Source organism: Malaclemys terrapin, chromosome 2 (assembly GCF_027887155.1).
Source record: "Malaclemys terrapin pileata isolate rMalTer1 chromosome 2, rMalTer1.hap1, whole genome shotgun sequence".
Lineage (NCBI taxonomy): Eukaryota > Metazoa > Chordata > Testudines > Emydidae > Malaclemys > Malaclemys terrapin.
Genome location: NC_071506.1, coordinates 251519593 through 251542918, shown reverse-complemented (window position 1 = coordinate 251542918; position 23326 = coordinate 251519593). Strand labels below are relative to the sequence as shown.

General features: G+C 44.0%; 1 protein-coding gene and 1 long non-coding RNA gene across 8 annotated transcripts in view; one reads left to right on the top strand and one right to left on the bottom strand.

The window, feature by feature from the left end:
* LOC128832958 (uncharacterized) overlaps positions 1–23326 on the bottom strand; it is a 107996-nt gene that overhangs the window by 60222 nt on the left and 24448 nt on the right. The gene's annotated exons all lie outside the window — the stretch shown is intronic.
* C2H10orf67 (chromosome 2 C10orf67 homolog) overlaps positions 1–23326 on the top strand; it is a 118738-nt gene that overhangs the window by 79794 nt on the left and 15618 nt on the right. For all 7 annotated transcript variants that reach the window (XM_054020692.1, XM_054020689.1, XM_054020693.1 and 4 more), the window contains 3 exons: positions 7321–7408; positions 12744–12827; positions 19711–19810. In XM_054020692.1, the coding sequence (XP_053876667.1) occupies positions 7321–7408; positions 12744–12827; positions 19711–19810 (272 nt within the window). The remainder of the gene's footprint in view (positions 1–7320; positions 7409–12743; positions 12828–19710; positions 19811–23326) is intronic.

The window sequence follows — 23326 nt, the reverse complement described above, 5'->3', positions numbered from 1 at the left end:
CCAGAGACTCTCTATCCCACCACCTGCTCCTCCCCCACCATACCTCCTACCCTACTCCAGGAAGAGAGGCTACATCCTGAGCCCTCATGTGCAGCGCCGCCCTCGCAGTGGGGGCCTCGGACACTCCTATGCAGCTGTGTTGGCTCTAACACACGCATCAGAGCACACAGTCATGCTCCCTTCTGGGAATTGTAGTTTACCTCTGTCTGAGCAAGCTGGGGACTACAACTCCCAGAATGCCCAGTGGACTATTGTCACATATCACAGCCCGCTGCTGCGTGATTCAGAGAGCCAAACTGGAGTCTGCGGGCTGGGTGACAGCTGCTCCATTCAGATGACTGTGTGCTGCAGACCCCTGTGCGGACACAAAATTTGTATTTGCTCTAACTATCAGTATCAGGACCCACACCATTCTTGCAGTAGAGATAGGGGTTCCAGCCCAGTACCTATCAGCCACCAGTTCCATATCATTTCCCTCAGTGGTCTTCATGGAACACTTAGGATGTTCTTCAATCTTCAAGGTCCAAATTCTGGGCTTATTCCAGAGCACGGTCACACAACCTTCCTGCTGTTTCTCTTCCCAACCCACTGAGGCTGGAGATGCATACTGATATTGTTCCTCCTGAGCTGATACAGTCTGAGCTTTTACTGCAAGAGCAAGTCACAGCAAATTCCATTGGACTGGCTTCCTTCTTCATCTTCTTCACCAGATGATTCCACTATATTGGATTCATCTTCTCCTGTGCATGAAGACTTTAAGTTATATCAAGATCTCCTGAGGTTAGTGGCTACCGCTTTGGTAGACAGTGTCCAGTCATTGACTCCTGGGAGGGAAGCTCTCCCTAGAAATGAAGCACTTGGAACCCACAAAGGTTTTGTGGCATATACCAGCTTCCTTACTGTCAATAGTACAGCATACTGAAAAGTGGTAGTATGACCCTCTGCAGGGTTTTGAGTGTATCTACTCACATCCAGCACCTAACCCTCTCTTGTCATAATGGTGGCAAATGAGTGGTTACATGCGGGAAGATAGAAGTAAACACCTAAAGACAAAAGGTCTAAAACATTACATTTAATGGAAAGAAAAAATGTATTCAACCTTGTCTTTACAAATACACATTGCTAATTAGCATGTGCTGTTATCAAAATATGACATCGTAAATTGGGAGGCTATGCCCAGATTTATACATGAGTTGACAGAATCCTTCAGGGAAGAGTTTTAAGGCTTTCATTGCAGAAGGCCATCTAGTGGCAAAGACATCACTGTAATCAGCACTGGACATAGTGGATGTCTCCTGCAAGATTATGGCCTTAGCTGTAACAATGAGAAGAGCTTTGTGGCTACAGAACTCTGGTATAGCTCCTGAAGTCCAACAAAGCATACAGGACTTACCTTTTGATGGTCAGTTTTTGTTTTCTGAAAAAAACTCTTGAGACATCACATTATTTTAAGGACTCAAGCTACTTTGCATTCACTGGGGGGCTTATAACCCAGCACTAAAGAGGCACCATTATGGAAGTCTGCAACAGAAGCAGAAATACCTTTCCAAGTGGCACTTTCAGTAGCCATCTCATCCTGCTAGACATCAAGACTTCTCTAGGAAGAACACAAATCACAGAGGAGAAGGCCATCTGGTTCACCAGCCAGCCTGTCGTCCACCAGCTTTGGGCAAGCAGACAATTTGACTCTCCTATCAAGGGCAGCATTCCAGTTGTAAACTTCCCAACCATGTCTCCTCCATTTGGGGACAGGTTCTTTCACTTCTACACATAGGTGCTGACTCCGTGGGTGCTCTGGGGCTGGAGCACCCATGGAAAAAACATAATGGGTGCTCAGCACCTATCAGCAGCCCTGTGGATCAACTTCTCCCCTTCTCCCCCAGTGCCTCACACCCACCAGCAGCCCTGCTGATCAGCTCCTCCCCCTCCCTCCCAGTGTCTCCTGCCCACTGCAGATCAGCTATTCAGCTGTGTGCAGGAGGTGCTTGGGAGGGAGGGGGGCAGAGAGGGTGGGGTGTGCTCAAGGGAGGGAGCGAAATGGGGCAGGAAGAGGTGGGGTGGGAAGAGACAGAGCTGATGCAGAGCAGGGGCGGGAAGAGGTGGGGTGGGGCCTTGGGAGAAGGGGTGGAGTGGGGCAGGGCCTGGAATGGAGCATGGGTCAAGCATCCCAGGGGATCTGAGGAAACTGACACCTATGCGTCTACAGCACTTGGGAAACAATAACCACAGACAAGTGGATCCTCAGCACTTGGGGATAGGGTTGTGCCATCCAATTTCTGTCCATTCTCCCTTCCCATCCTCCTACCCCATCCCTTTTCAGGGGCCCCTCTCATTAGCCACTGCTCTTACAGCAGATCCAGACTGTGCGCTTCAGGAGCCATAGAAGAGGTTCCCCTTCAGTGTCGGGAAAAGGGATTCTTCTCTCGTTACTTCCTGGTCCCCATAGCCAAAGGAGGAATTAGACTTATTTTGGACCTCCAAGATCTGGACAAATGCATCAAATATATGAGATTGTATATGGTAATCTAAGCTACAATTCTCCCCTTGTTAGAGCACAGTGACTGGTTTGCTGCCCTCAGTCTTCAGGACAACTACTTCTGTGTGGCAATTTTCCCAATCAACAGGAAGTTTCTGAGATTTGTAGTCACAGGTCAACATTGTCAATACATAGTCCTCCCCTTTGACTTGTCATTAGACCATGCTGTACCAAATGCATGGTGGTAGTGGCAGCCTGTCTCAGGAGGCTGGGAATTCATATTTTTCTTCACCTGGATGATTGGTTATTCAGGGGCAAGTCCAAAGAACAAGTCCTCCATCACACCCAGTTCACACTACATCTCTTCAATCAGCTGGGACTGGTTTTGAACAAAGGAAAGTAAGCATTAATTCTAACACAAAATCTTGAGTCATTAGGGCCCTACTAGACTCTACAAGTTCAAGGGATTTTCTGTTGAACAAAGCAACAGAGGATCCTGTGGCACCTTTAAGACTAACAGAAGTATTGGGAGCATAAGTTTTCGTGGGTAAGAACCTCACTTCTTCAGATGCAAGTAATGGAAATTTCCAGAGCCCACTCCAATCAGCTCTGCTAGGAAGCAATAAAGTTTTGGCACTTTTGCATCAAGGAAGACATCATTCCCACAGTCTTACACTTACTGAGTGCTCAGAATCAGGTGACTGATCACTTCAGCGAGAATTTCTCCCAGAATCATGAATGGTCCATTAAGAGCACTGTTCTGCGGTCTGTCTTCAGAGAATGGGACATTCCAACAATCAACTTGTTTGTGACAGAAGTGCAGTCAGTTCTGCTCTCCAGTGGGTCTCAGTCCAAGCTCTTTAACTGATGCCTTTCATTTGAATTGGGAATCGGCACTGATGTATGCTTTCCCCCCAGTCCCACTCATCTCTGAGATTATTCTCAAACTGAAGATGGATCATGCAAAACTGATACTCGTGGCCAAGACAATGTTGGTTCTCTGACCTTCTCACTCTATCTGTTCAGTGTCCCAGAACTCTTCACTCTCCTTCTCGACCTACTGACAAACCACAGTCAGATTTGGCATCCAGCACTGAGCAGTCTGCATCTCCTGGCGTAGACGAGGAGGAAGGATGATGTTCTGAATCAGTTCAGCAAGTCCTAATTAAAAGGAGAAAACCCTCTATTAGGACTGCCTATTTGGACAAGTGGAAGTGGTTTTCAGTTTGGTCACTGGGTCAAGGAATTCAGCGAAGATTAGCCTGCATTCAGGACCTTTTGGATTACCTGTTACATCTTAAGTCCGCAGGTCTGCGTCTCAGGTCATTGAAGGTCCACTTAGCAGTGATTTCGGCATTCAATCCTCCGATACAAGGAAAGTAATTTTTTCCCCAACTACATGTAGTCAGATTTCTGAAATGTGTTGTCTGTCTCTTTCCATGTCTGAAAAAAATGGTTCTGTTGTGAGACCATAAATACTGGCTGCCCTCCTGGAACCTCCATTTGAGCCCCTTGCAACTTGCTCTCTGTCCATCCATTACTGAAAGACAGCTTTTCTTACTACCCTAACATCCACAAGGAGAATAAGGAACTGCAGGGCCTAATGACAGGGCTTCCGTATATGCAGTTTTTCCGAGACAAAGTGGCCCAAGGCCGCATCCAAAAAAAATTCTGAAGTGTTTTCACAGTTTCACCTTAACCAACCAATATACTTACCTGTATTCCTTCCTAAGCCACACTCAAGTGCAGATGAACAGTGCCTTCATACATTGGATGCGAGACGATGCTTGGCATGCTATCTGAAAAGGGCTAAACCATTTTGTTCATCACCATGGCTTTTTGTCTCCTATGTGGATTGGGTGAAGGGTCAGGCAGTCTCTCCACAGACAACTTCTGGTTGGACCACCACCTGCATTATAACGGCATATGGGATAGCTTAGACCACACCACCACATGTCCACAGAGATTGGTGGCTCATTCAATGAGGGGCCAAGTGGCTTTGTCCACATTCCTCAGTGATGTTTCTGTATTGGATATTTTCAGGGCTGCTACCTGGTCTTCAGTGCATATTTTTACCAAACATTATACTCATAGGTGCTGGAACAAGGAGTGCGGGGGATGCTGCAGCAACCCCTGGCTTGAAATGGTTTCCATTATATATAGGGTTTACAGTTTGGTTCAATGGCTTTCAGCACCCCCACTATAAAAATTGTTCCAGCACCCCTGACTATGCTATTACAACTGTTGTTGTTTTTGGAGATGTGGGTAGAGAAGTGTATTCCATGGCCCACCCTTCATTTCCTCTGGTTGCCTGATCTGTTGATTGTATATTGATTATATTAGCGATGTAGTTTCCCCAGTTAGCACTCTGAAATTTGGTAGGTTATTGCCCCAAGATCAGGCCCTGTATTACCAGAATTACTGTTCAGTTGGGAGCCCTGATGTTCACAGTTGCAACACTCACACTTAGGAAATCACACTATATTTATAATAATTTGTTTTTAATACAGTTAGCAAATTCACAAACACTCAAACCCAGCATAGCAAATAGAAATGATGCAGAGTGAGCTGAGTGTCCATATACTTACCCCATCCCTTGCAAAACAACCTGGACTGTTAGTTATTTTCCTCATCTTCCCCCTCACCATCATCAGTAGTCACCATCCTGGCATCTCTCCAGGCACACAGGCCAGGATACAGCTGTTATAATGTGTTATACTGACAATACTATACCTAATGTATGTTCAGTAGGAGTTTCAGTGCCTTTTTCTTATTTGTAATTCTTCACTCTACTCATGTTGGGATGCTCTTCTCCCAAAGGTTATTAATCCTTTTACCTCAAGCTTATTAGAACATATGTCAATTAGTTACCATGTCATTCTTGTAACCAGACATCTGCTGATGTCCTTAACTAAAAATATCCCAAACTGGTATAAATTAGCATCTTGGGATTACCTATCAGCAGTTTGCAACACTTGTGATTTTGCAAAACAATTAAACAAAATTTTGTGTCATCTTGTGACTTAAGGTCATTGTTAGTTTACTTACTTATGCTAACTTATTTAGCAACTACTCTTACTCAAGCTGTAAGGCCTTATACTATCGTAACTGCTTAAGCCATTCTTATAGTTCTATGCCTATAGGTCTCATACATTTCTGCTATCAGTTCCTTATGCCTTTTTCCTTTAATTATCATTATACAGTAAGTATTGCATGGCTATATACCCACTGCATGTGTTACACTCTGCATCAGAACTTCAGTTCTTCAGTGGGAAGGAGTTGAGGGGGGCACTGCCCCTTGGGAGGGGCTACGAGATAAAATTACAATAATTTTATAAAGGTTGATATTTTAAAGCTGTGAATGTGTTCTGTTCCTCAAGGATTTTTCAACTCCACAGAGTATGGTATTCAGGGCTGGTGCAACCATTTAGGCGACCTAGGCGGTCGCCTAGGGCACTAGGATTTGGGGGGCGCCATTTTCTTCGGCAGCAATCGCAGTGGCCGGATCTTCGGCCGCCCCGGTCGCCACCGCCATTTAGGCAGAGGGAGCTGGGGCAATGGAGCGTGGGGAGGGCCGCCTGCAGCAGGGGGGGGGGCGGCACGCAGGGGAACTCCCTGCCCCGCCTCCTCCCTGAGCACGCCTTGGCTGCTTCACTTCTCCCGCATCCCAGGCTGGTGGCGCCAATCAGCTTAGGCGCTGCAAGCCTGGGAGGTGGGAGAAGTGAAGCAGCGACGGCGTGCTGGGGAGGAGACGGGGCAGGGGTGAGCTGGGGTGGGAGGGGGTGCCTCAGGGTGGGGAGTTGCCGTGGGGGGGGTGCCTCAGGGTGGGGGTGGGGAGCTGCCGCAGGGGGGGGCGCCTCAGGGCTGGGGCTCGGGGACGGGGGGAGGGGCGCAAGGTGGAAGTTTCTCCTAGGACACTAAACATCCTTCCACCGGCCCTGATGGTATTGTATCAGTACATTTAGTGTATATATCTAGCAATACACACAACTGATTGCTGAATATTTATTGACTTTTTGCTCTCATTCTCTCCTGTGTGTTTGCTTTATTGTTAAGCTTGAGGCTTGTAAAAGGAACCCACATGAGAATTGTTTCTTGCTGGTCAGTAAAAAGATGTATTTGTCATACCATGTGAGAGGGGTTAGCAGAATGTCACATCCCATTATTTCAGTTCTTTCTGCAAGTACAGCAAACATCATGAGTCATATAGTCATTTACGTAAAATATGTCTTCATATTCCTTCTGTTGTATTAAAAAGCAGTACCGTATTTTAAAAATAGAAGATGCACAAAAGTTTTCTTTACATTTTTCCATTTTTAACTCGATCTGTTCTTTTCTTTCTCTTGTTATTTTCATTTTTTTAATGAAAGTATTTTCTGTACTCTGTGTTGGCTCTGATCATCTTATGGGAGGGCAAGGTGTTTAGGGCTTGTCTCCATAGCAAGCGACTGCACAGCATATTAGTACACTGTACATTCACACAGTGGATTGGCACACACTAATTCTCTATGGAGACAAGCCCTTAATCATAGCTTTTATTTTGCTTGTTTGTTTGTTTTTTGTTGTATATGTTAAGGTCCTCAAGTCTTCCAAAAGGGAGCTGCCATATTCACAAATGTACTTATTTGCATAATTAAAATATATTAAAATACTTTAACATATAATATCACAGAATTCTTCACAGCATCATGTGTAATCTAAAGGGAAATAGAAAGTTTTTAATGCAAGATATATAGAGATATATTTAACTAATTCATCAATTGTAATTATTCGCAATGACATCCTACATTATAATCTATGTATGTTTACATTTTTAATTTAACATAAAGACTCTTTTTTTTCAGCCTGCATGCCATTAAGGATGAGATGTTTCTTAGACATACTTTGTACCGTCAGGCAGCAGCATTTAACCATGCATCCCTCAATCAACCCGTATGTAAAAACAACTATGCAATTGATTGTTTTTTAATGTTTTGTTTTTAGTGGAAGGTATTTGGACCTTCTAACACTGCAAAGCCTAGTAATAGACTTATATTATGAAGCCAAGCAAATCCAAAAGCAAGAATAAGAAAGATACAAAAGTGATTCACTGCAGAGAGGGTGTGAGGGAGATTCCCACACCTGAGCCATTCTTTTTAGGTGACAAATCTGAGGAATTGTCCCAGATTGAAGTGTTAGTAGAAGCGGTTTTGGAACAAATTAATAAATTACACAGTAGTGAGTCACCAGGGCCTAATGGTATTCACCCAAGAGTTTTGAAGAAACTCAAATATGAAATTGCAGAACTGCCAACTGTGGTATGTAACATATCAGTGCCAGATAACTGGAGGACAGCTAATGTAACATTGATTTTTTTAAAAGGCTCCAGGAGTGATCCTGGCACTTACAGGCCAGTAAGCCTATCTTCCATATCAGGCAAATTGGTTGAAATTATAATAAAGAACAGAGTTATCAGACAAATTGATGAACACGATTTGTTTGGGAAGAGTCTTTTGTAAATGGAAATCATGTCTCACCAATCTATTAGAAATCTTTAGGGGGTCAACAAATGTGGACAAGGGTGATCCAGTCAATATATCAGAGGGGTAGCCGTGTTAGTCTGGATCTGTAAAAAGCAACAAAGAATCTGGTGGCACCTTATAGACTAATATAGTCAATATAGTATACTTAGACTTTCAAAAAGCCTTTGACAAGTTCCCTCACTAAAGGCTCTTAAGCAAACTAAGCAGTAATGGGATAAGAGGGAAGGTCCTCTCATGGATCAATAACTGCTGAAAAGACAGGAAACAATGGGTAACAATAAATGGTCCATTTTCAGAATGGAGAAAGGTAAATAGTGGTGTACCTCAGGGATCTGTACTGTGACCAGTGATGTTCAACATATTCATAAATGATCTGGAAAAAGGGGTAAAGAGTGAAGTGGCAATGTTTGCAGATGATACAAAATTATTCAAGATAGTTAAGTCCAAAGCAGACTGCGAAGAGTTACAAAGGGATTTCACAAAACTGGGTGACTGGGCAACAAAATGACAAATGAAATTCATTGTTGATAAATGCAAAGTAATGCATAGTGCAAAAAATAATTTGAACTATTCATACAAAAGGATGGGGTCTAAATTAGCTGTTACCACTCAAGATAGAGATCTTGAAGTCATCATGGATAATCTCTGAAAACATCTGCTCAGAGTATAGTGGCAATTAAAAAAACTAACGAAATGTTAGGAACCATTAGGAAAGGAATAGATAAGCCAGAAAATATCAGAATGCCACTATATAAATCTATGGTACGCCCATGCCATGAATACTGCATGCAGTTCTGGTTGCCCCATCTCAAAAACAATATCTTAGAACAGGAAACAAAAACAGAGAACGGCAACAATAATGATTAGGGGTAAAGAACAGCATCCATATGGAGAAAGATTAAAAAGACTGGGACTATTAGCATAGAAAAGATATGAGTAAGGGGAATATGATAAATGTCTATAAAATCATGAATGGTGTGAGAAAGTGAATAAGAAATTGTTATTTACACCTTCACATAACACAAGAACTACTGGTCAGCCAATGAAATTAATAGGCAGCAGGTCTAAAACAAGCATAAGGAAGTACTTTACACAACACACAACCAGTGGAACTCATTGCCAGGTGAAGTTGTGAAGGCCAAAAGTAGGTTCAAAACAGAATTAGATAAGTTCATGGATAATAGGTCCATCACTGACTATTAGCCAAGATGGTCAGGGATGCAGTCCTATGCTCTGGGTGTCCCTAAATGTCTGACTGCCAGAAGGTGGGACTGGATGATGGGATGGATCATTTCATTATTGCCCTGTCCTGGTCATTCCCTCTGACGCATCAGGTACCATCCACTGTCAGAAGACAGGATACTGGGCTAGATGGACCATTGATCTGACACAATATAGTCATTCTTATGTTCTAATGATTGAAGCAGATTTTCAAATATGGTTTTATTGCGTGCACACAGTTCTGTGTACCTAATTTGTATGTGCATGTTGTGGATGAAAATGAGATCACCTTTGCTGGGGTACAAGGTATGCCAAATCATCACAATGGCTTATGTACTACAAGCAATATCATTATAAAATATTCAGAGTTGATCTGGAGACAGAAAGCAAGATTCCAGCTTGATTCCAGACCCCACCATTGGGGAGTAAGGGTCTGTAAGATTGTTATTCCCATGTGTGGGCTATTCCCATTGTGGGTCACATTGTGATTCCAAAGGGCCACTAATTTCTCTCCCATACATGTAGGTGGGTAGTCAGTGGGCAGCAGTGGGGAATTAGACGAGTTTTGTCTCTGGCTCTCCCTCCTCCCCAAAACATTAGCCAACACAGTTGAGCTGAGCTGTCTCAAAGAGGAAATAATAATCTGCATCAGGGAAAGAGTTGGCACAAATTGCTTCCTCTCTGGAATGAGGGATTGAATTGTGACTCTTTGAGTCACAATTCATTCCCTAATCTGCTCCTGAGGCAGTGCAACTACATGCTGTCCCTTACTTGGGTCAGACTCACTTACTGCTTGGCAACTGAACTTATACAAAGGGGAAAACATTTATTTCATTCCCATAGAGTTGTGTGTGCTCTGCCCAATTTGTGCTGCTCTGGCAGTGTAAAAGGGATGGGTTTGATGATCTGGTTCTTCAGCTTGGTCAGATCTGTAATCAGCCATAGCTCTCATCTCCACTGGACTTTCCCAATAGAACTAGTAGTCTTAACACTCAAACAACAGTACTTGGCACTATAAGTTTGAAAATCCTTCAGTTGATGAATATATCAAGGAATGCCTCTGTTGGAGCCAGACTCATTTTAACTACAAATGTCCATCCTAACGGATGGGGAAGTACTTCTACAGTCACTATCAACTCAAAGGAAATGGATAAAACCAGAAAATGTCAGTATATTCCTCTAAATTATAGTTCAAACATAAAGGTAGTAAAATCAACCCTGGTGAGGTCAGTCAGGCAATGAGATAGCTGTTACATATCTGTACATGCAAGGGAGAATTTCCATTAGTGGAACTACTCACATGCTTAAATTTAAACACGTGCTTAAGTGCTTTGCAGAATACAGATGGAATTATTCACATTGTTAATTGCTTTGCTGAATCAGAACCTTAATGCATACATACATTGTCCTGGATGTGCAGGGAGAAAGACAAGGTGCAAGGGATTGGATAATTAGGCCACAACTGTAATTATGTAATTCATCTGGGAACTCTCTGGCAATAGGTCATACAGTGAAGTTCATCATTCTTTCCTTAATGATTTCCACCTGTTTGAAGACTGCCATCAGCCCCCACCCCTCCACACCTGCTCCCACCCCATTGCTGGGACCCCACTGGCCTTAACTCATATGAAGGCTAAGGTGCTGGATAAAGGGGGTTGTCCCCTTCTTGTATCAGACATTAGAAGCCCCGACCCCATTCCCCAGCTTCTTCAGGTGATGCCTTTTCCTAAATCCACTTCCAAATCTCTTTTATCAGGGAACCAAACCGCCTGTAGAGCGAGTACCTGCACTGGCCACCAGAAGTTGCCACCAATTAGCTTGTCTGTCTCCTACCCACCCTTAGCCACTTTCCATTATAGTTATAAAATGCTTTCCAGAGTAGGGATGGAATTACAAGATTAAGTGCTTTGCTGAATCAGAACCTTAATGCGAATATGCAGAGTAGATGAGTTAAAGTTGCTGTGAAAATAGAGCCGTCAAGCGATTACAAAAATTAATTGCGAATAATCGCACTGTTAAACAATAATAGAATACCATTTATTTAAATATTTTTGGATTTTTTCAAATGTATCGATTTCAGTTACAACACAGAATACAAAATGTACTTTAGATTTATTTTTGACTACAAATATTTGCACTGTAAAAACACAAAAGAAATGGTATTTTTCAATTCCCCCATTACAAGTACTGTAGTGCAATCTCTTTATCATGAAAGTTGAACTTACAAATGTAGAATTACAAAAAAACTGCATTCAAAAATTAAATAATGTAAAACTTTAGAGTCTACAAGTCCACTCAGTCCTACTTCATGTTCAGCCAATTACTCAGACAAACAAGTTTGTTTACATTTGCAGGAGACAATGCCACCTGCTTCTTTTTTATGTAACCTGAAAGTGAGAACAAGCGTTCACATGGCACCGGCATCGCAAGATATTTATGTGCCAGATGTGCTAAAGATTCATATGTCCCTTCATGCTTCAACCACCCTTCCAGAGGACATGCATCCATGTCAATGATTGGTTCTGCTTGATAACGATCCAAAACAGTGCAGACCAATGAATGTTCATTTTCATCATCTGAGTCAGATGCCACCAGCAGAAGGTTGATTTTCTTTTTTGGTGGTTTGGGTTCTGTAGTTTCCACATCAGAGTGTTGCTCTTATAAGATATCTGAAAGCATGGTCCACACCTTGTCCCTCTCAAATTTTGGAAGGCACTTCAGATTCTTAAACTTTGGGTCGAGTACTGTATCTATCTTTAGAAATCTCACATTGGTACTTTCTTTACATTTTGTCAAAACTGCAGTGAAAGTGTTCTTAAAATGAACAACATGTGCTGGGTCATCATCCAAGACTGCTATAACATGAAATATATGGCAGAATGTGGATAAACCAGAACAGGAGGCATACAATTCTCCCCCAATGAGTTCAGTCACAAATTTAATTAATGCATTATTTTTTTAATGAGCATCATCAGCATGGAAGCATGTCCTCTGGAATGGTGGCCAAAGAATGAAGGGGCATACGAATATTTAGCATATCTGGCACGTAAATACCTTGCAATACCAGCTACAAAAATCCCATGTTTAACAGTGTGATTAATTTTTTTTAATCGCAATTAATTTTTTTAGTTAATCGTGTGAGTTAACTGCAATTAATTGACAGCCCTAGTAAAAACCAAATGTTCAACTTCTTGACATTGATGCAATTAAAAATTAAATTATAATAGTTGCACATACATTGGGTTTTTGCACTGATACATATTGTTTATTGCGTAAGGTCACATATAAAGTCCAGCTGTGAACATATTCAATTCTACATGTAAAAGAGATGTTTTTTACTTTAGCTATATTTGAACTGTCTTTTGTGTGTCATTATTGTATGCAACCTCCCCATTTAGTCAGATGAACAAAACATTACATGCTATTTCAGTATTTTATTATTGAAGCTTAGTTGTTTGTGAGCATATATGGTCTTAAATTATGTTTTCTTGAAATATGCTTAGTATGTTTTTGGTGTTTTACAGTATGCTGTTCCTCTCTATATTGAAACTGGTGCAAGACAAATAAATGAACGAAGGGGTGGTTTATATTTCCCTTTTTCACCATTGGTATGTAACTGTTTTTTTAATTAAATTTAACTTTAAAATTTTTCTGTGAATAATACAAGTGTATAGTAGAATTTTCTGACAATTTTGAAAAGCAAAATTTTTATATAGCAAGGAGTCAAAAAAATCTGTGATTTTCACAATGAAAACATTGTTCTAGTGATTCTTTTGACCACTTGTATCTGACATTGGTTTATTGCAGATATCTGAAAATTCACTAAACATGTGTACATTTTGACATGTAGTTGTGAATATTGTAATTTATATTAACTTTTACTTTTTCAGAACTTAAACAAATGGTCTATATTGAATAATGGTTTATGATAGAAGATCTATAGAATATCTAAGGTCAACATTGCACTAAATAACATTTAACAATAAAATTTATAAGTCCTTTGTAAAAATTAGAAAATGAAATAACAAATAATTTACTGTTAAGATTGCTATGTGTAATTCAAGAAAAGACATATAAAGGTTACAAAAACAGTTCTAGTGCTCCATCTTAATATTCAGTTAATACAGACAAAAAATTTAAAAAGAATGATTCTCAATGGCAGGCATCTAAACAACCTTAGCTCTACCCTTTTAACAAGACATGAGCAACAGCAACAAACTCTTAAGGAACCGTATCCCTTTATCATGTAGCTCTCTCTCAGAACTGTATATTAAAATTTAAATAACAGTGTGTAGGTACTGTATCTTAAATAGGTATTAAATGACTTACTAGGTATTCAATGACTTAGTATATAAGTATGTCAAATAGCAATCTTTTCTTACTGAGAAAAATAGTTCACTATACCCCTAATTACACAACTGTACTTAGAGAGTAAGGTACAGAATAGACTAAATATAATCCTTAAACCAGAGAATAAAACTTTCCCTATTACCTTAAAAAAAAAAAAAAAAACCCTGTTCATCTGATAGTAAACCACCACACTTGTTACTATAGAAGAATATACACAAAATACTCAAATTTTTATTTACAATGTGTGACAGAACTCCTTCTCTGTCTCAGTGGGTTCTGCACTTCCACTTAACGGTGGGCGGGGTATTCCTCTCTATCTTAGAATTTTCCCACACCCCTGGGCTTGCCGTCCATACCTTGCCTGAGCAGGGTTCCTCCCGGCCTCCCTGACGGGGGAGGGGGAGGAGAGACTCTTAGTCTCTGGTAGCCCCTCCCGGTGTGGTGGCAGCAAACACCCAGTTCAGTCTCTCCCCTCCAGTGAAGTCTCTTCCCTCAGACTTCCAGGGCCCAGAAGGGCTGTTCACCCTATTGGGTAGGATTTCACCTGCCCTTTGCCTCTGTACCTGTGAGGTTTTCCCTCCTGGTGCTTGTCAGCATCTGCACTGCCCAGCTCTCCAGTAGTGTGCTTTCCGCCCACAACTCCTATCGCATGCCCCTATCTGGCTGGAGGGGAGGCTTTTAACAGGTTCTGGCAGGCCCTTGATTGGCCCCAGGTGTCCTAATTAACCTAGAGCAACCTCTGTTCAGTTACCAAGGGAAAAAGGAAGTGCTCATCTAGGGGCTAGTATACCTGCCTTCCAGCACTCTCCTGTAGCCATCTGGCCTGCCCTTGTCACATACCCCTCCCCCCTGCTCAACCATGGGGTTGGGCAACTTGGGTCACTAGACAGTGTACCCGGGACAGGCCATCCGCATCACCATGGCAGCTTCCGACTCTGTGTTTTATGCGGAAGTGGAACGGTTGGAGGGACAAGAACCATCTGATCACCCTGGCATTCTTCTCTTTATTCCGTTGCATCCACTGGAGGGGGGCATTGTTGGTCACGAGGACAAATCACCAACCTAGCAGGTAATATCGTAGCGTTTCCATGGCCCACTTAATGGCGAGGCACTCCCTCCCTACTGCTGCATATTTCTCTTCCCTCAGAAGGAGTTTTCTGCTAAGATAAAGGATTGGGTGTTCGTCTTCTCTGACCATCTGTGACGGGACAGCCCTCAACTCCACTTCGTATGCATCCATCTGTAAAATGAATTCTTTAGTAAAGTCCAGGGCTATGAGCACAGAGTTGCTGCAGAGGGCTTTCCATCCGTCTGTGAATGCCCCCTCTGCCGCTTCGGTCCATCGCATCATGTCAGGTCCCTGGGCCTTTACCAGGTCTGTCAGGGGACTTGCCCTGGTGATGAAGTGGGGGATAAATCGCCGGTAGTACCCCACTATGCCTAGGAATGCTCTGACTTGTTTTTTCTGGTTTGGCTGGGGCCAATTTTTGGATCGCTTCCAGCTTATTTAGTTGGGGCTTTACCACGCCTCTCCCTACAATGTACCCTAGATATTTAGCCTCCGCTAGTCCTGTGGCACACTTGGCAGGATTGGCTGTGAGGCCGGTATGCCTTAGGGTATTCAGCACTATTTCTACCTTTTTCTGGTGGGTCTCCCAGTCTGGGGTATGGATAATCACGTAGTCCAAGTATGCGGCAGCATAACTGGCATGGGGGCGCAACAGCTTGTCCATGAGACGCTGGAAGGTGGCTGGAGCCCCATGGAGTCTGAAGGGGAGAACAGTATACTGAAACAGCCACTCTGGGGTAGAAAAAGCAGTCTTTTCTTTTGCTTCTTTGGCTAGGGGAATCTGTCAATACCCTTTGTCAAATCCAGGGTGGTCAGGAACCAGGCATTGCCCAGTCGGTCAGCTAACTCGTCTATGCAGGGTACAGGGTATGCATCAAACTGGGATACCTCTTTCAGCCGGCAAAAGTCGTTGCAGAACTTTGTGGTGCCATCGAGTTTGGGCACCAGCACGATCAGTCTGGACCACTGACTGGGATTCCCTGATGACTCCTAATGTCAACATTCTCTTCACTTTGGCCTTGACAATCCTCCCTTTTGGCTGCTGGGGCCCATAGGGCTTTATCATCACCTTGGCCCGGGGGTTTGTGGGGATGTGGTGATATGCCTTGGTCATCTGGCCCAGTCTCGTTGAGAACACATCCTGGTTCCAGTTGACCATCAGTCTTTTGATCCGGCATCAAGTCATGGGATATCCTCACCTGCTCGGGCTGGCTGCTTTCCTGGGGCAGGTTGTCTTGGGTGACTACGCATGCCTCTCAGGCATGCCAAAACTTCAGGAGGTCGACATGGTAGACCTGCTCTTGTTTTAGGCATCCCAGCTGTCACACCTTGTAGTTCACCTCTTCCACAGGTTTGACCACTTCATAGGGCCCTTGCCACTGGGCCAAGAGCTTACTCTCTGCCATGGGTACCAATACCATCACCCAGTCTCCAGGTTGGAACCATCAAACTTTTGCTTGGTGGTTATAGTGGTCTTGTTGGGCCTTCTGCGCTTTCTCCAAGTGCTCCCATATGATGCACGTGCTCAATTATGTTTCTCCCCATGTTGGGTTCTTCCTCCCAGATCTTCCTGGCTATGTCTAATATGCCACGGGGGTGGTGCCCATATAATAGCTTGAAGGGGTAAAACCCAGTGGAAGCCTGAGGAACCTCCCGGATGGCAAACATGAGATAAGGCAATAGTGTGTTCCAGTCTTTCTCGTCCTGACTTATCGTGGCCTTGACGGTCCTGTTGAATCTTTCCACAAGACCATCAGTGTGTGGGTGGTAGACAGAAGTCCGCAAGACCTGTACATGGAATAGAGTACATAGGTCCTTCATCAGTTTTGACATAAAAGAGGTCCCTTGGTCAGTCAGTATCTCCTTTGGTAGCCCTACACGGGCAAAGATCTCCACTAGCTCCTTGGCTATTGACTTGGAGGCCGTGTTCCGCAGGGGAATGGCTTCTGGGTACCGGGTGGCATAATCCAGGACGACAAGCACATGCTGGTGGCCTTGGGTCGTCTTTTCCAGGGGGCCCACTAAGTCCATGGCTGTCCACTCAAACGGGACCTTTATGATCAGCAGAGGCACTAAAGGTGCCCTCAAGTGGGGATGGGGACTGTGTTGCTGACATTCGGGGCAGGAGGCGCAATACTGCCGAACTTCTTCACATATTTCTGGCCAGAAGAACCTTCATAGGATTCATTCCAGGGTCTTCTCTGCCCCTAGGTGCCCTCCAAAAAGGTGACTGTGGGCAAGGATTAACACCACTCTCAGATGCTTTCGTGACACCAGGAGCTGCTGTACTTCCTGCCCCTACATCTGTATGATCCGGTACAGGAGATCCTTCTTGATCATGAAGTAGGGTCCTGGTCCCCTAGCGTTTTCATCTATGGATACCCCATCTATCTCAGCCACCTCCTTCCTGATGTTATCATATCTCAGGTCTTCCGCCTAGTCCCGTCCAAAATTCTCTTTCTCAGGACTAACCTGGCCCCAGGTCAGGATCCGGGTTCCCAAGGCCTTAGCTCCCCTCCTTTCCCACTTGGTCTTCCTGACCCTCCTGGGAACAGACCTTAGATATCTCAGAGAAAATCAGAGGGTGGCATTCTGCTGTGTATGACTCATTAATTTTGGGATCCTCTCCTTCCTCCAACCCCTCTGGTGGGAGCAAGCTTCCAAACCCTGGGAAATCTCTCCCTATGAGTACGGGGTATGGGAGTTTAGGGACCACCCCTGCTGTTACCCCAGTAATGTTCCCCTGGATCTCAATCTTTACTGGGATGGTGGGATAATAACTAACCGCCCCATGGACCAGGGCTGGCTCTAGGGTTTTTGCCGGCCCAAACGGCGGGGGGAAGCCGCAATCGCAATCAGCGGCAGCTCCACTGCGCCACTTTCTTCTTTGGTGGCACTTCGGCAGCAGGTCCTTCTCTCCGAGAGGGACTGAGGGACCCGCCACCGAATTGCCGCCGAAGAGCCAGATGTGCCGCCCCTTCCCCTTGGCTGCCTCAGGCACCTGCTTGCTGGGCTGGTACCTGGAGCCAGCCCTGCCATGGATGCATGTTACCCCTGTATGTTTGGCCTGCATCAGTTGACTGCATTTCACTAGCTTCCCTGTGATGAGGGGGATAGCACTCCCGGAGTCTACAAGCGCCGTGATCTCTACCCCATTCAGTCTCATCAGCCTTGTATATTTATGTGGTGTTAGCGCAACACCCACTAAGTGGATTAGGATGCACGGGTCTGCCCAGGTCCCCAGGTTATACTGCATGGGCTCATCAGCATTGGGACACTGGGTTGCTATGTGCCACAACTCTCCTCATGCATAACATCTATACATGGTCCTAATCAACCCCCTGTCCTTTGGGCTAGGGGGACTGGCCCACAGTCCTCTTTGCCCAGGTCGCTCCATCCCTTCATGGTCCCTGGCTGGTCCTCAGCTCCCCTCTTCTCCCACCTAGACCTTCCTGGATGCTCGGTCGTCCAAATTCCTGGGATCGGGGCCCATCATTTGATTCAGAAAGAATCTTCCCTGGGTGGTCATGAAAGTTCCCTGGCCATCATCCGTCTCTCCACCAGTGCGACCACCTCATCACAGGAGGAGGGGTCATTCTGGCCCACCCACGCACAAAGGTCTGGTGGCAGTCCCCTCGTGTACCAGTCTATGGCCAGAATCTCCAGAACCTCCTCGGAACTATGGGCCTTGGGTCGCAGCCACTCCTGTGCGAGGTGAGTGAGGTCAAATAGTTGGGACCTTAGAGGCTTGCTCTGTTTGTACTTCCACTCATGATACCTCTGGGCCTGCACCGCTGCTATTACCCCCAACTGGGCCAGGATCTCCGCCTTCAATTGGGAGTAGTCGGACGTGACTTCTGCAGGCATATCATGGTAAGCCTTCTGGGCCTCCCCACACAAAAAGGAGGCGAGGATGTCGGCCCACTGGTCCTGGGGCCAGGCCTTACACAATGCGGTCCTTTAAAAGGTAAGGAGGTACGCCTCCACATTGTCTTCTGCAGTCATCTTTGGTAGGTAACCAGTGGCCTTTAGGACTCACGTCTCATTGGGCCCACAGGCTAGGGTGGTCAGGGCTTTCAGCTGGTCCATCACCTCTCGCAGGGGGGCTCAGTCCTGAGCAGCCTGATTCATCAGCAATTGGGTGGTCTAGTGCTGCAACCCCATCAATTCCTGCTGGACTGTCATCTGGGCTCAGGTGGCCTCCTGCTGAGTCGCTGTGGCCCATACTAGTGCCCTCACCACTTCGTCCATTGTGGGGAGGACAAGAAAATCCCCCTTTTCTATTTTTTTTTTGGCTTAGTCCGCTGCGCTGTCACACAATCCCACCCCTGACACCAATTGTGACAGAGCTCCTTCTCTGCCTCGGTGGGTTCTGTGCTTCCACTTAGCAGTGGGCCAGGGTATTCCTCTCAATCTCAGAATTTCCCCATGCCCTTGGGCTTGCTGTCCATACCTTGCCTGCACAGGGCTCCTAATATACCTGCCTTCCGGCACTCTCCTGTAGCCATCTGGCCTGACCCTGTCACAAATGTTAAAAAGGTCTGTAAGAGACCATTCCCCTTCTAAAAAAATCAAAAGAAATATTAATACTATTTCCATGGAAATTGAATCAGGCCAAAAAATGGTAACACAAAAACTAGGACAGAGTTATGGTTATTTAAATGCTGCTCATTAAGAATATTTCAGTATTTGTTTGCAACATGTTGAAGTTATTGTAGAGCCTAGAAACTGTAGTCATGGACCGAGACCCCAGTGTGCTAGGTGCTGTACATACACAGAACAAAAAGATGGTCCCTACTCCAAACAGCTTACAATCTAAGTATAAAACAAGACACAGCAGGTTGATCTAGACAAACAAGGGAATACAAAGAAACAATGAGACATGGCTGGTGTCAGAATTGTTCATGGAATTTCCAGTTTCCACTTTTTATAGTATTTGATGGCTTTACGGATGGTTTTATGTCTTTGCTTGAATTTCACACAATAACCTTAAATGTAACTTAACAAGTTTCTTGTTATTTAATCAACCAATAGCTTTTAATCAACCTTAATGAAAAAATGTTCCATACTAGCCCCAGATACGTTCCGAGTCTACTGCAGCGATGGAAGAAACAGATCTTAATATTGTAAAAATTCCAACTGGAACAGAAATGTGCTGTTTGTATGAAGATGGTAAGTATGAAATTTTTTAGGAAAAATAATATACTTTGTAACTTTATTTTGCAGGAAAACAGACTGATAGGAATCCTGTACCTTCAATTCCATTCACACTGCCCTGAAAATGTAGACATAAAAACTAAGTAGAGCTTTATAAGAACTTCAATTAAATTATTGCTGTTTGTTATGAAACAGGAAATAATATATTTTAAATGCAATGCAGCAGTTTGACAAGAAGCAAAATACAATTAACTACTTCTCTTATAAAAGTTAGGAGCATTATGCATCATTTTGTCCGGTATGCAGTTTGTCAACAGTTTGTTCAATCAGATCTCATGGGCTCTGATCCAACAAAGCACTTAAGCACATGCTTAACTTTAAGCATGTGAGTGTTCCCTTGACTTCAATGAATTATCCACATGCTTAAAGTTAAGCACATGCTTTACGTGTTTTGCTGAATTAAGGCTTTAGAATGCATACTTTCCATTAATAGTACTAACACTGAAACTAGCTACCATTCCTGTCTTTTGATAGATACATCATTCAGGATGCTTGAGTGCCATTTAAGTATTCTCTGTCTTTGGTTAGACTGACAAGCAGCAAAATCTGTTAAAACTGTTACATATGGCATTGTTCTGCTGTCTTATCCCACTTACATAACTCTCCTCCAGTTCTTTCTCTTATTCGCACAAGTTCAGGTAAAACCTATATCAAGTTTTGGAAGTGAAGCTTGTCAAGTCAGGAATATAGAAGTAACATTTCAAAATGGAGTCCTCCATGTCAGTAATGTTGGCAGTTAGCTCTGGGAACTTCATTGCTTCAGAGGATCTGCAAAATACCCACATGTATTAGCCAATTGTTGTCATAGGTTTCTAATCCTGTAATTAGGACCTTTAATCTACTTTGCTGTTTGACCTTAGCTCCCATGTTATTTACCAAAATGATAGTAGTATTGGCAGCCATTGACAAAGAGACAACTATTCTAGTGTACTCTGATGGCTGGCCAACCAGAGCCCTGACTCTTCCACTCACAGACTCTGCTGTTCATTGAGTTCATGGAATAGGAACTAAACAATCACATAGCTAACTTCTGTCTTCATGGCTTCTGATCTACATGGGCACAATTTTCAGTGTCACTATCTATAAGTCTTTTCACAAAAAGAGAGGGTAAAAGTTCCAAACTCAAAGAAAATAAAGATTGCCACATTCAAGATTACTTGGATCTGTTACATTTAGAGGTCTCCTATCAGGAGCTGACTCCTTGAATCTGTTCTGACCCAGGTCTCTGTTTTTATTCCTCTTGGGAAAAGTGGATTCACCATCCTGAAGTTTTAAGATCAAAGGTGGTTATCCCCAAAGAAATAAATTCTTATCCTTGAGCAGAAGATGCAAAGAAACAATTATGAATCTAAATAAAACACATTAGACTGTAAATAGACTTTAAAGCAGGGGCATAGACAACTATTTTTATTTGAGGGAGCTAGAGTTAAAAAAAAATAGCTGTTGAATATTGTGTTACACTATCTAATTACTGTAGCAGTGACAGTCTTCTGATAACTCAGTTTGTTCTAATCAGCCCAGATGGGGGTACAGTTGTCTGATGGTCTCTTTGTCAGCTGGCTCTTGGTAGCTGAGGCCAGGTTGTAGGTATGTCCTGCAGCAGGCCCTGGCTCCTTTCTTCTCTGTCTGGGGAGTGGCTCAACAAGCAGGGTCTCCTGTTCTTGTGAAGGGGAATTCTCTGAGCCTTTGTAAGGCTCACCTGTCTGTGCTTCTCCCACTCTTTCTGCAGCCAGGCTAGCTGTTTCCCTCCTTCTCCACAAAGACTACTGATTCCCTCTCTTGGGGCTGTAGGAGTTTGTGAGAGTGAGACTGTGTTTGGTATGTGCTGTGTGCACTAGCTGGTTTTCTGTTAGACTGTGTTTGTTTTTATTTCTTGCTGTTTCTTTGATTTAGGGGTGTTGTGTTCCCTCCCTTTTTTCCTTTGGATGGGGGGTGTTTCTCCATGGGGGTCCACTTCAGAGGGGTTTAGTGGCTTGACCCCCAAGCATGGGGTTCAGTGTGTTCCTGCTGTCTCCTATACTGTGGAGTCTGCTGTGTGTAGGTAAAACTATTGGCTGTGCTAATATAAAATCTGCCTCTCGAATTAGTAAATCTGCAGTCATTTTCCTGACCCAACAGCAGTTTGTGAATCATTTGGTACAGGAGGGATTTTGGGTCAAGGAATCTTTTGTTCCAGTTTTTTCCATGTTTATTCCTGCTACTAAAATAGTTTTTTTTTTCCAATGCCCTCCCTCCCCCCTTCATTCACAATGAGACCCTAGTATCTGATCTCTCTCATTGTTTCTGCTGTTAGGATTATTCTGTTGGGCTGCAAGAATCCAAATGTGAAACATGTTATGTCGTTCCAGCCCCAGGCCTAAATAACCTGAACAGCTCTTCAACCTGTTTTTAAAGGCTCATATAGATGGGGTGGATTATACAGTGTTTGTTACCTCTGAAATGGTGGTGTGACTTGGTCAACGGAGGGGTTACTATTCATGTACAACTGGCTCTGGGTTCCCTGATAAGAATATCGGACCCCAGGATAGTGGGGAGGGGCTGGGACACCAAGGGACCAGCAGGAGACCGAGCCTGCATCTGCATGGCCAGACTATTCCCTCTGCCCATGTGGTCTGCCATTGTCCAAAGAGCAGCACTCCCCAGAGAAACCCTCTGTTATGACCCCATCACTTATGCTTGGACGGAAGATAGCCCTGGAAGTTGAGGAGCTTCTCCTTACAGAGCAAGCAGTCACACCTTATAGAGATGGGAGTGAAGAACAGACCAAGAAGATAGATTTATGCTGGACTAATTCTAAAAGGGATAGGAATTTGGAGGCCCTTGAGCTGCTGGCCGTGGCTGAGAATGGAGCTGTGTGCCCTAAGAAGAATTGCTTTGCTGTGGGTGGTGGATCCATGACTGGAGCTCCCAGTGAGGTGCTGTCTTCCCCGGCATGGTGAGCCCTCAAACCCCCAATCCTGCATGTTACAATGATGACACCAGGTCCCAGCCTGGAGCTGTGCTTCCTATCATTCTTGGGGCTTCTTCCACTGAATCTCTCTCCTTTTGTAACATTCTCATTATTCACATAGCAGTTCAATATTATTCTAAGCTGGCATAGTCTGAGGGAGGTGGAGAGGATAATGATGATCTCTCTCTGACTCCTCACTGATATCCCAGCTCATCAGCTAGGTAGGAAGGGTGGGTACAGTGTGCAGAAGATTAGTGGCTTCTTGTATAGCACTAAAGGGAACCAGAGAGTTGAGGTCAAGGCCTGTTTTCCTGACTTACAGCACTTTGTTCACTCAGCTACTCTTGTCTTAAGAGATACCTTGGGTGATCATAGGAAACATTGCTATCTCAAAAAGTTGCTGAGTATTTTGAGGAAGCATGCAGAGCTTGTTCAAAATATATGGACCTTTCCATTGGCTCTTTTTTTTTCTCATGTACTTCTGCTTTCCATTGTTTCTCTCTGCTCCTTGGCTCTCTCCT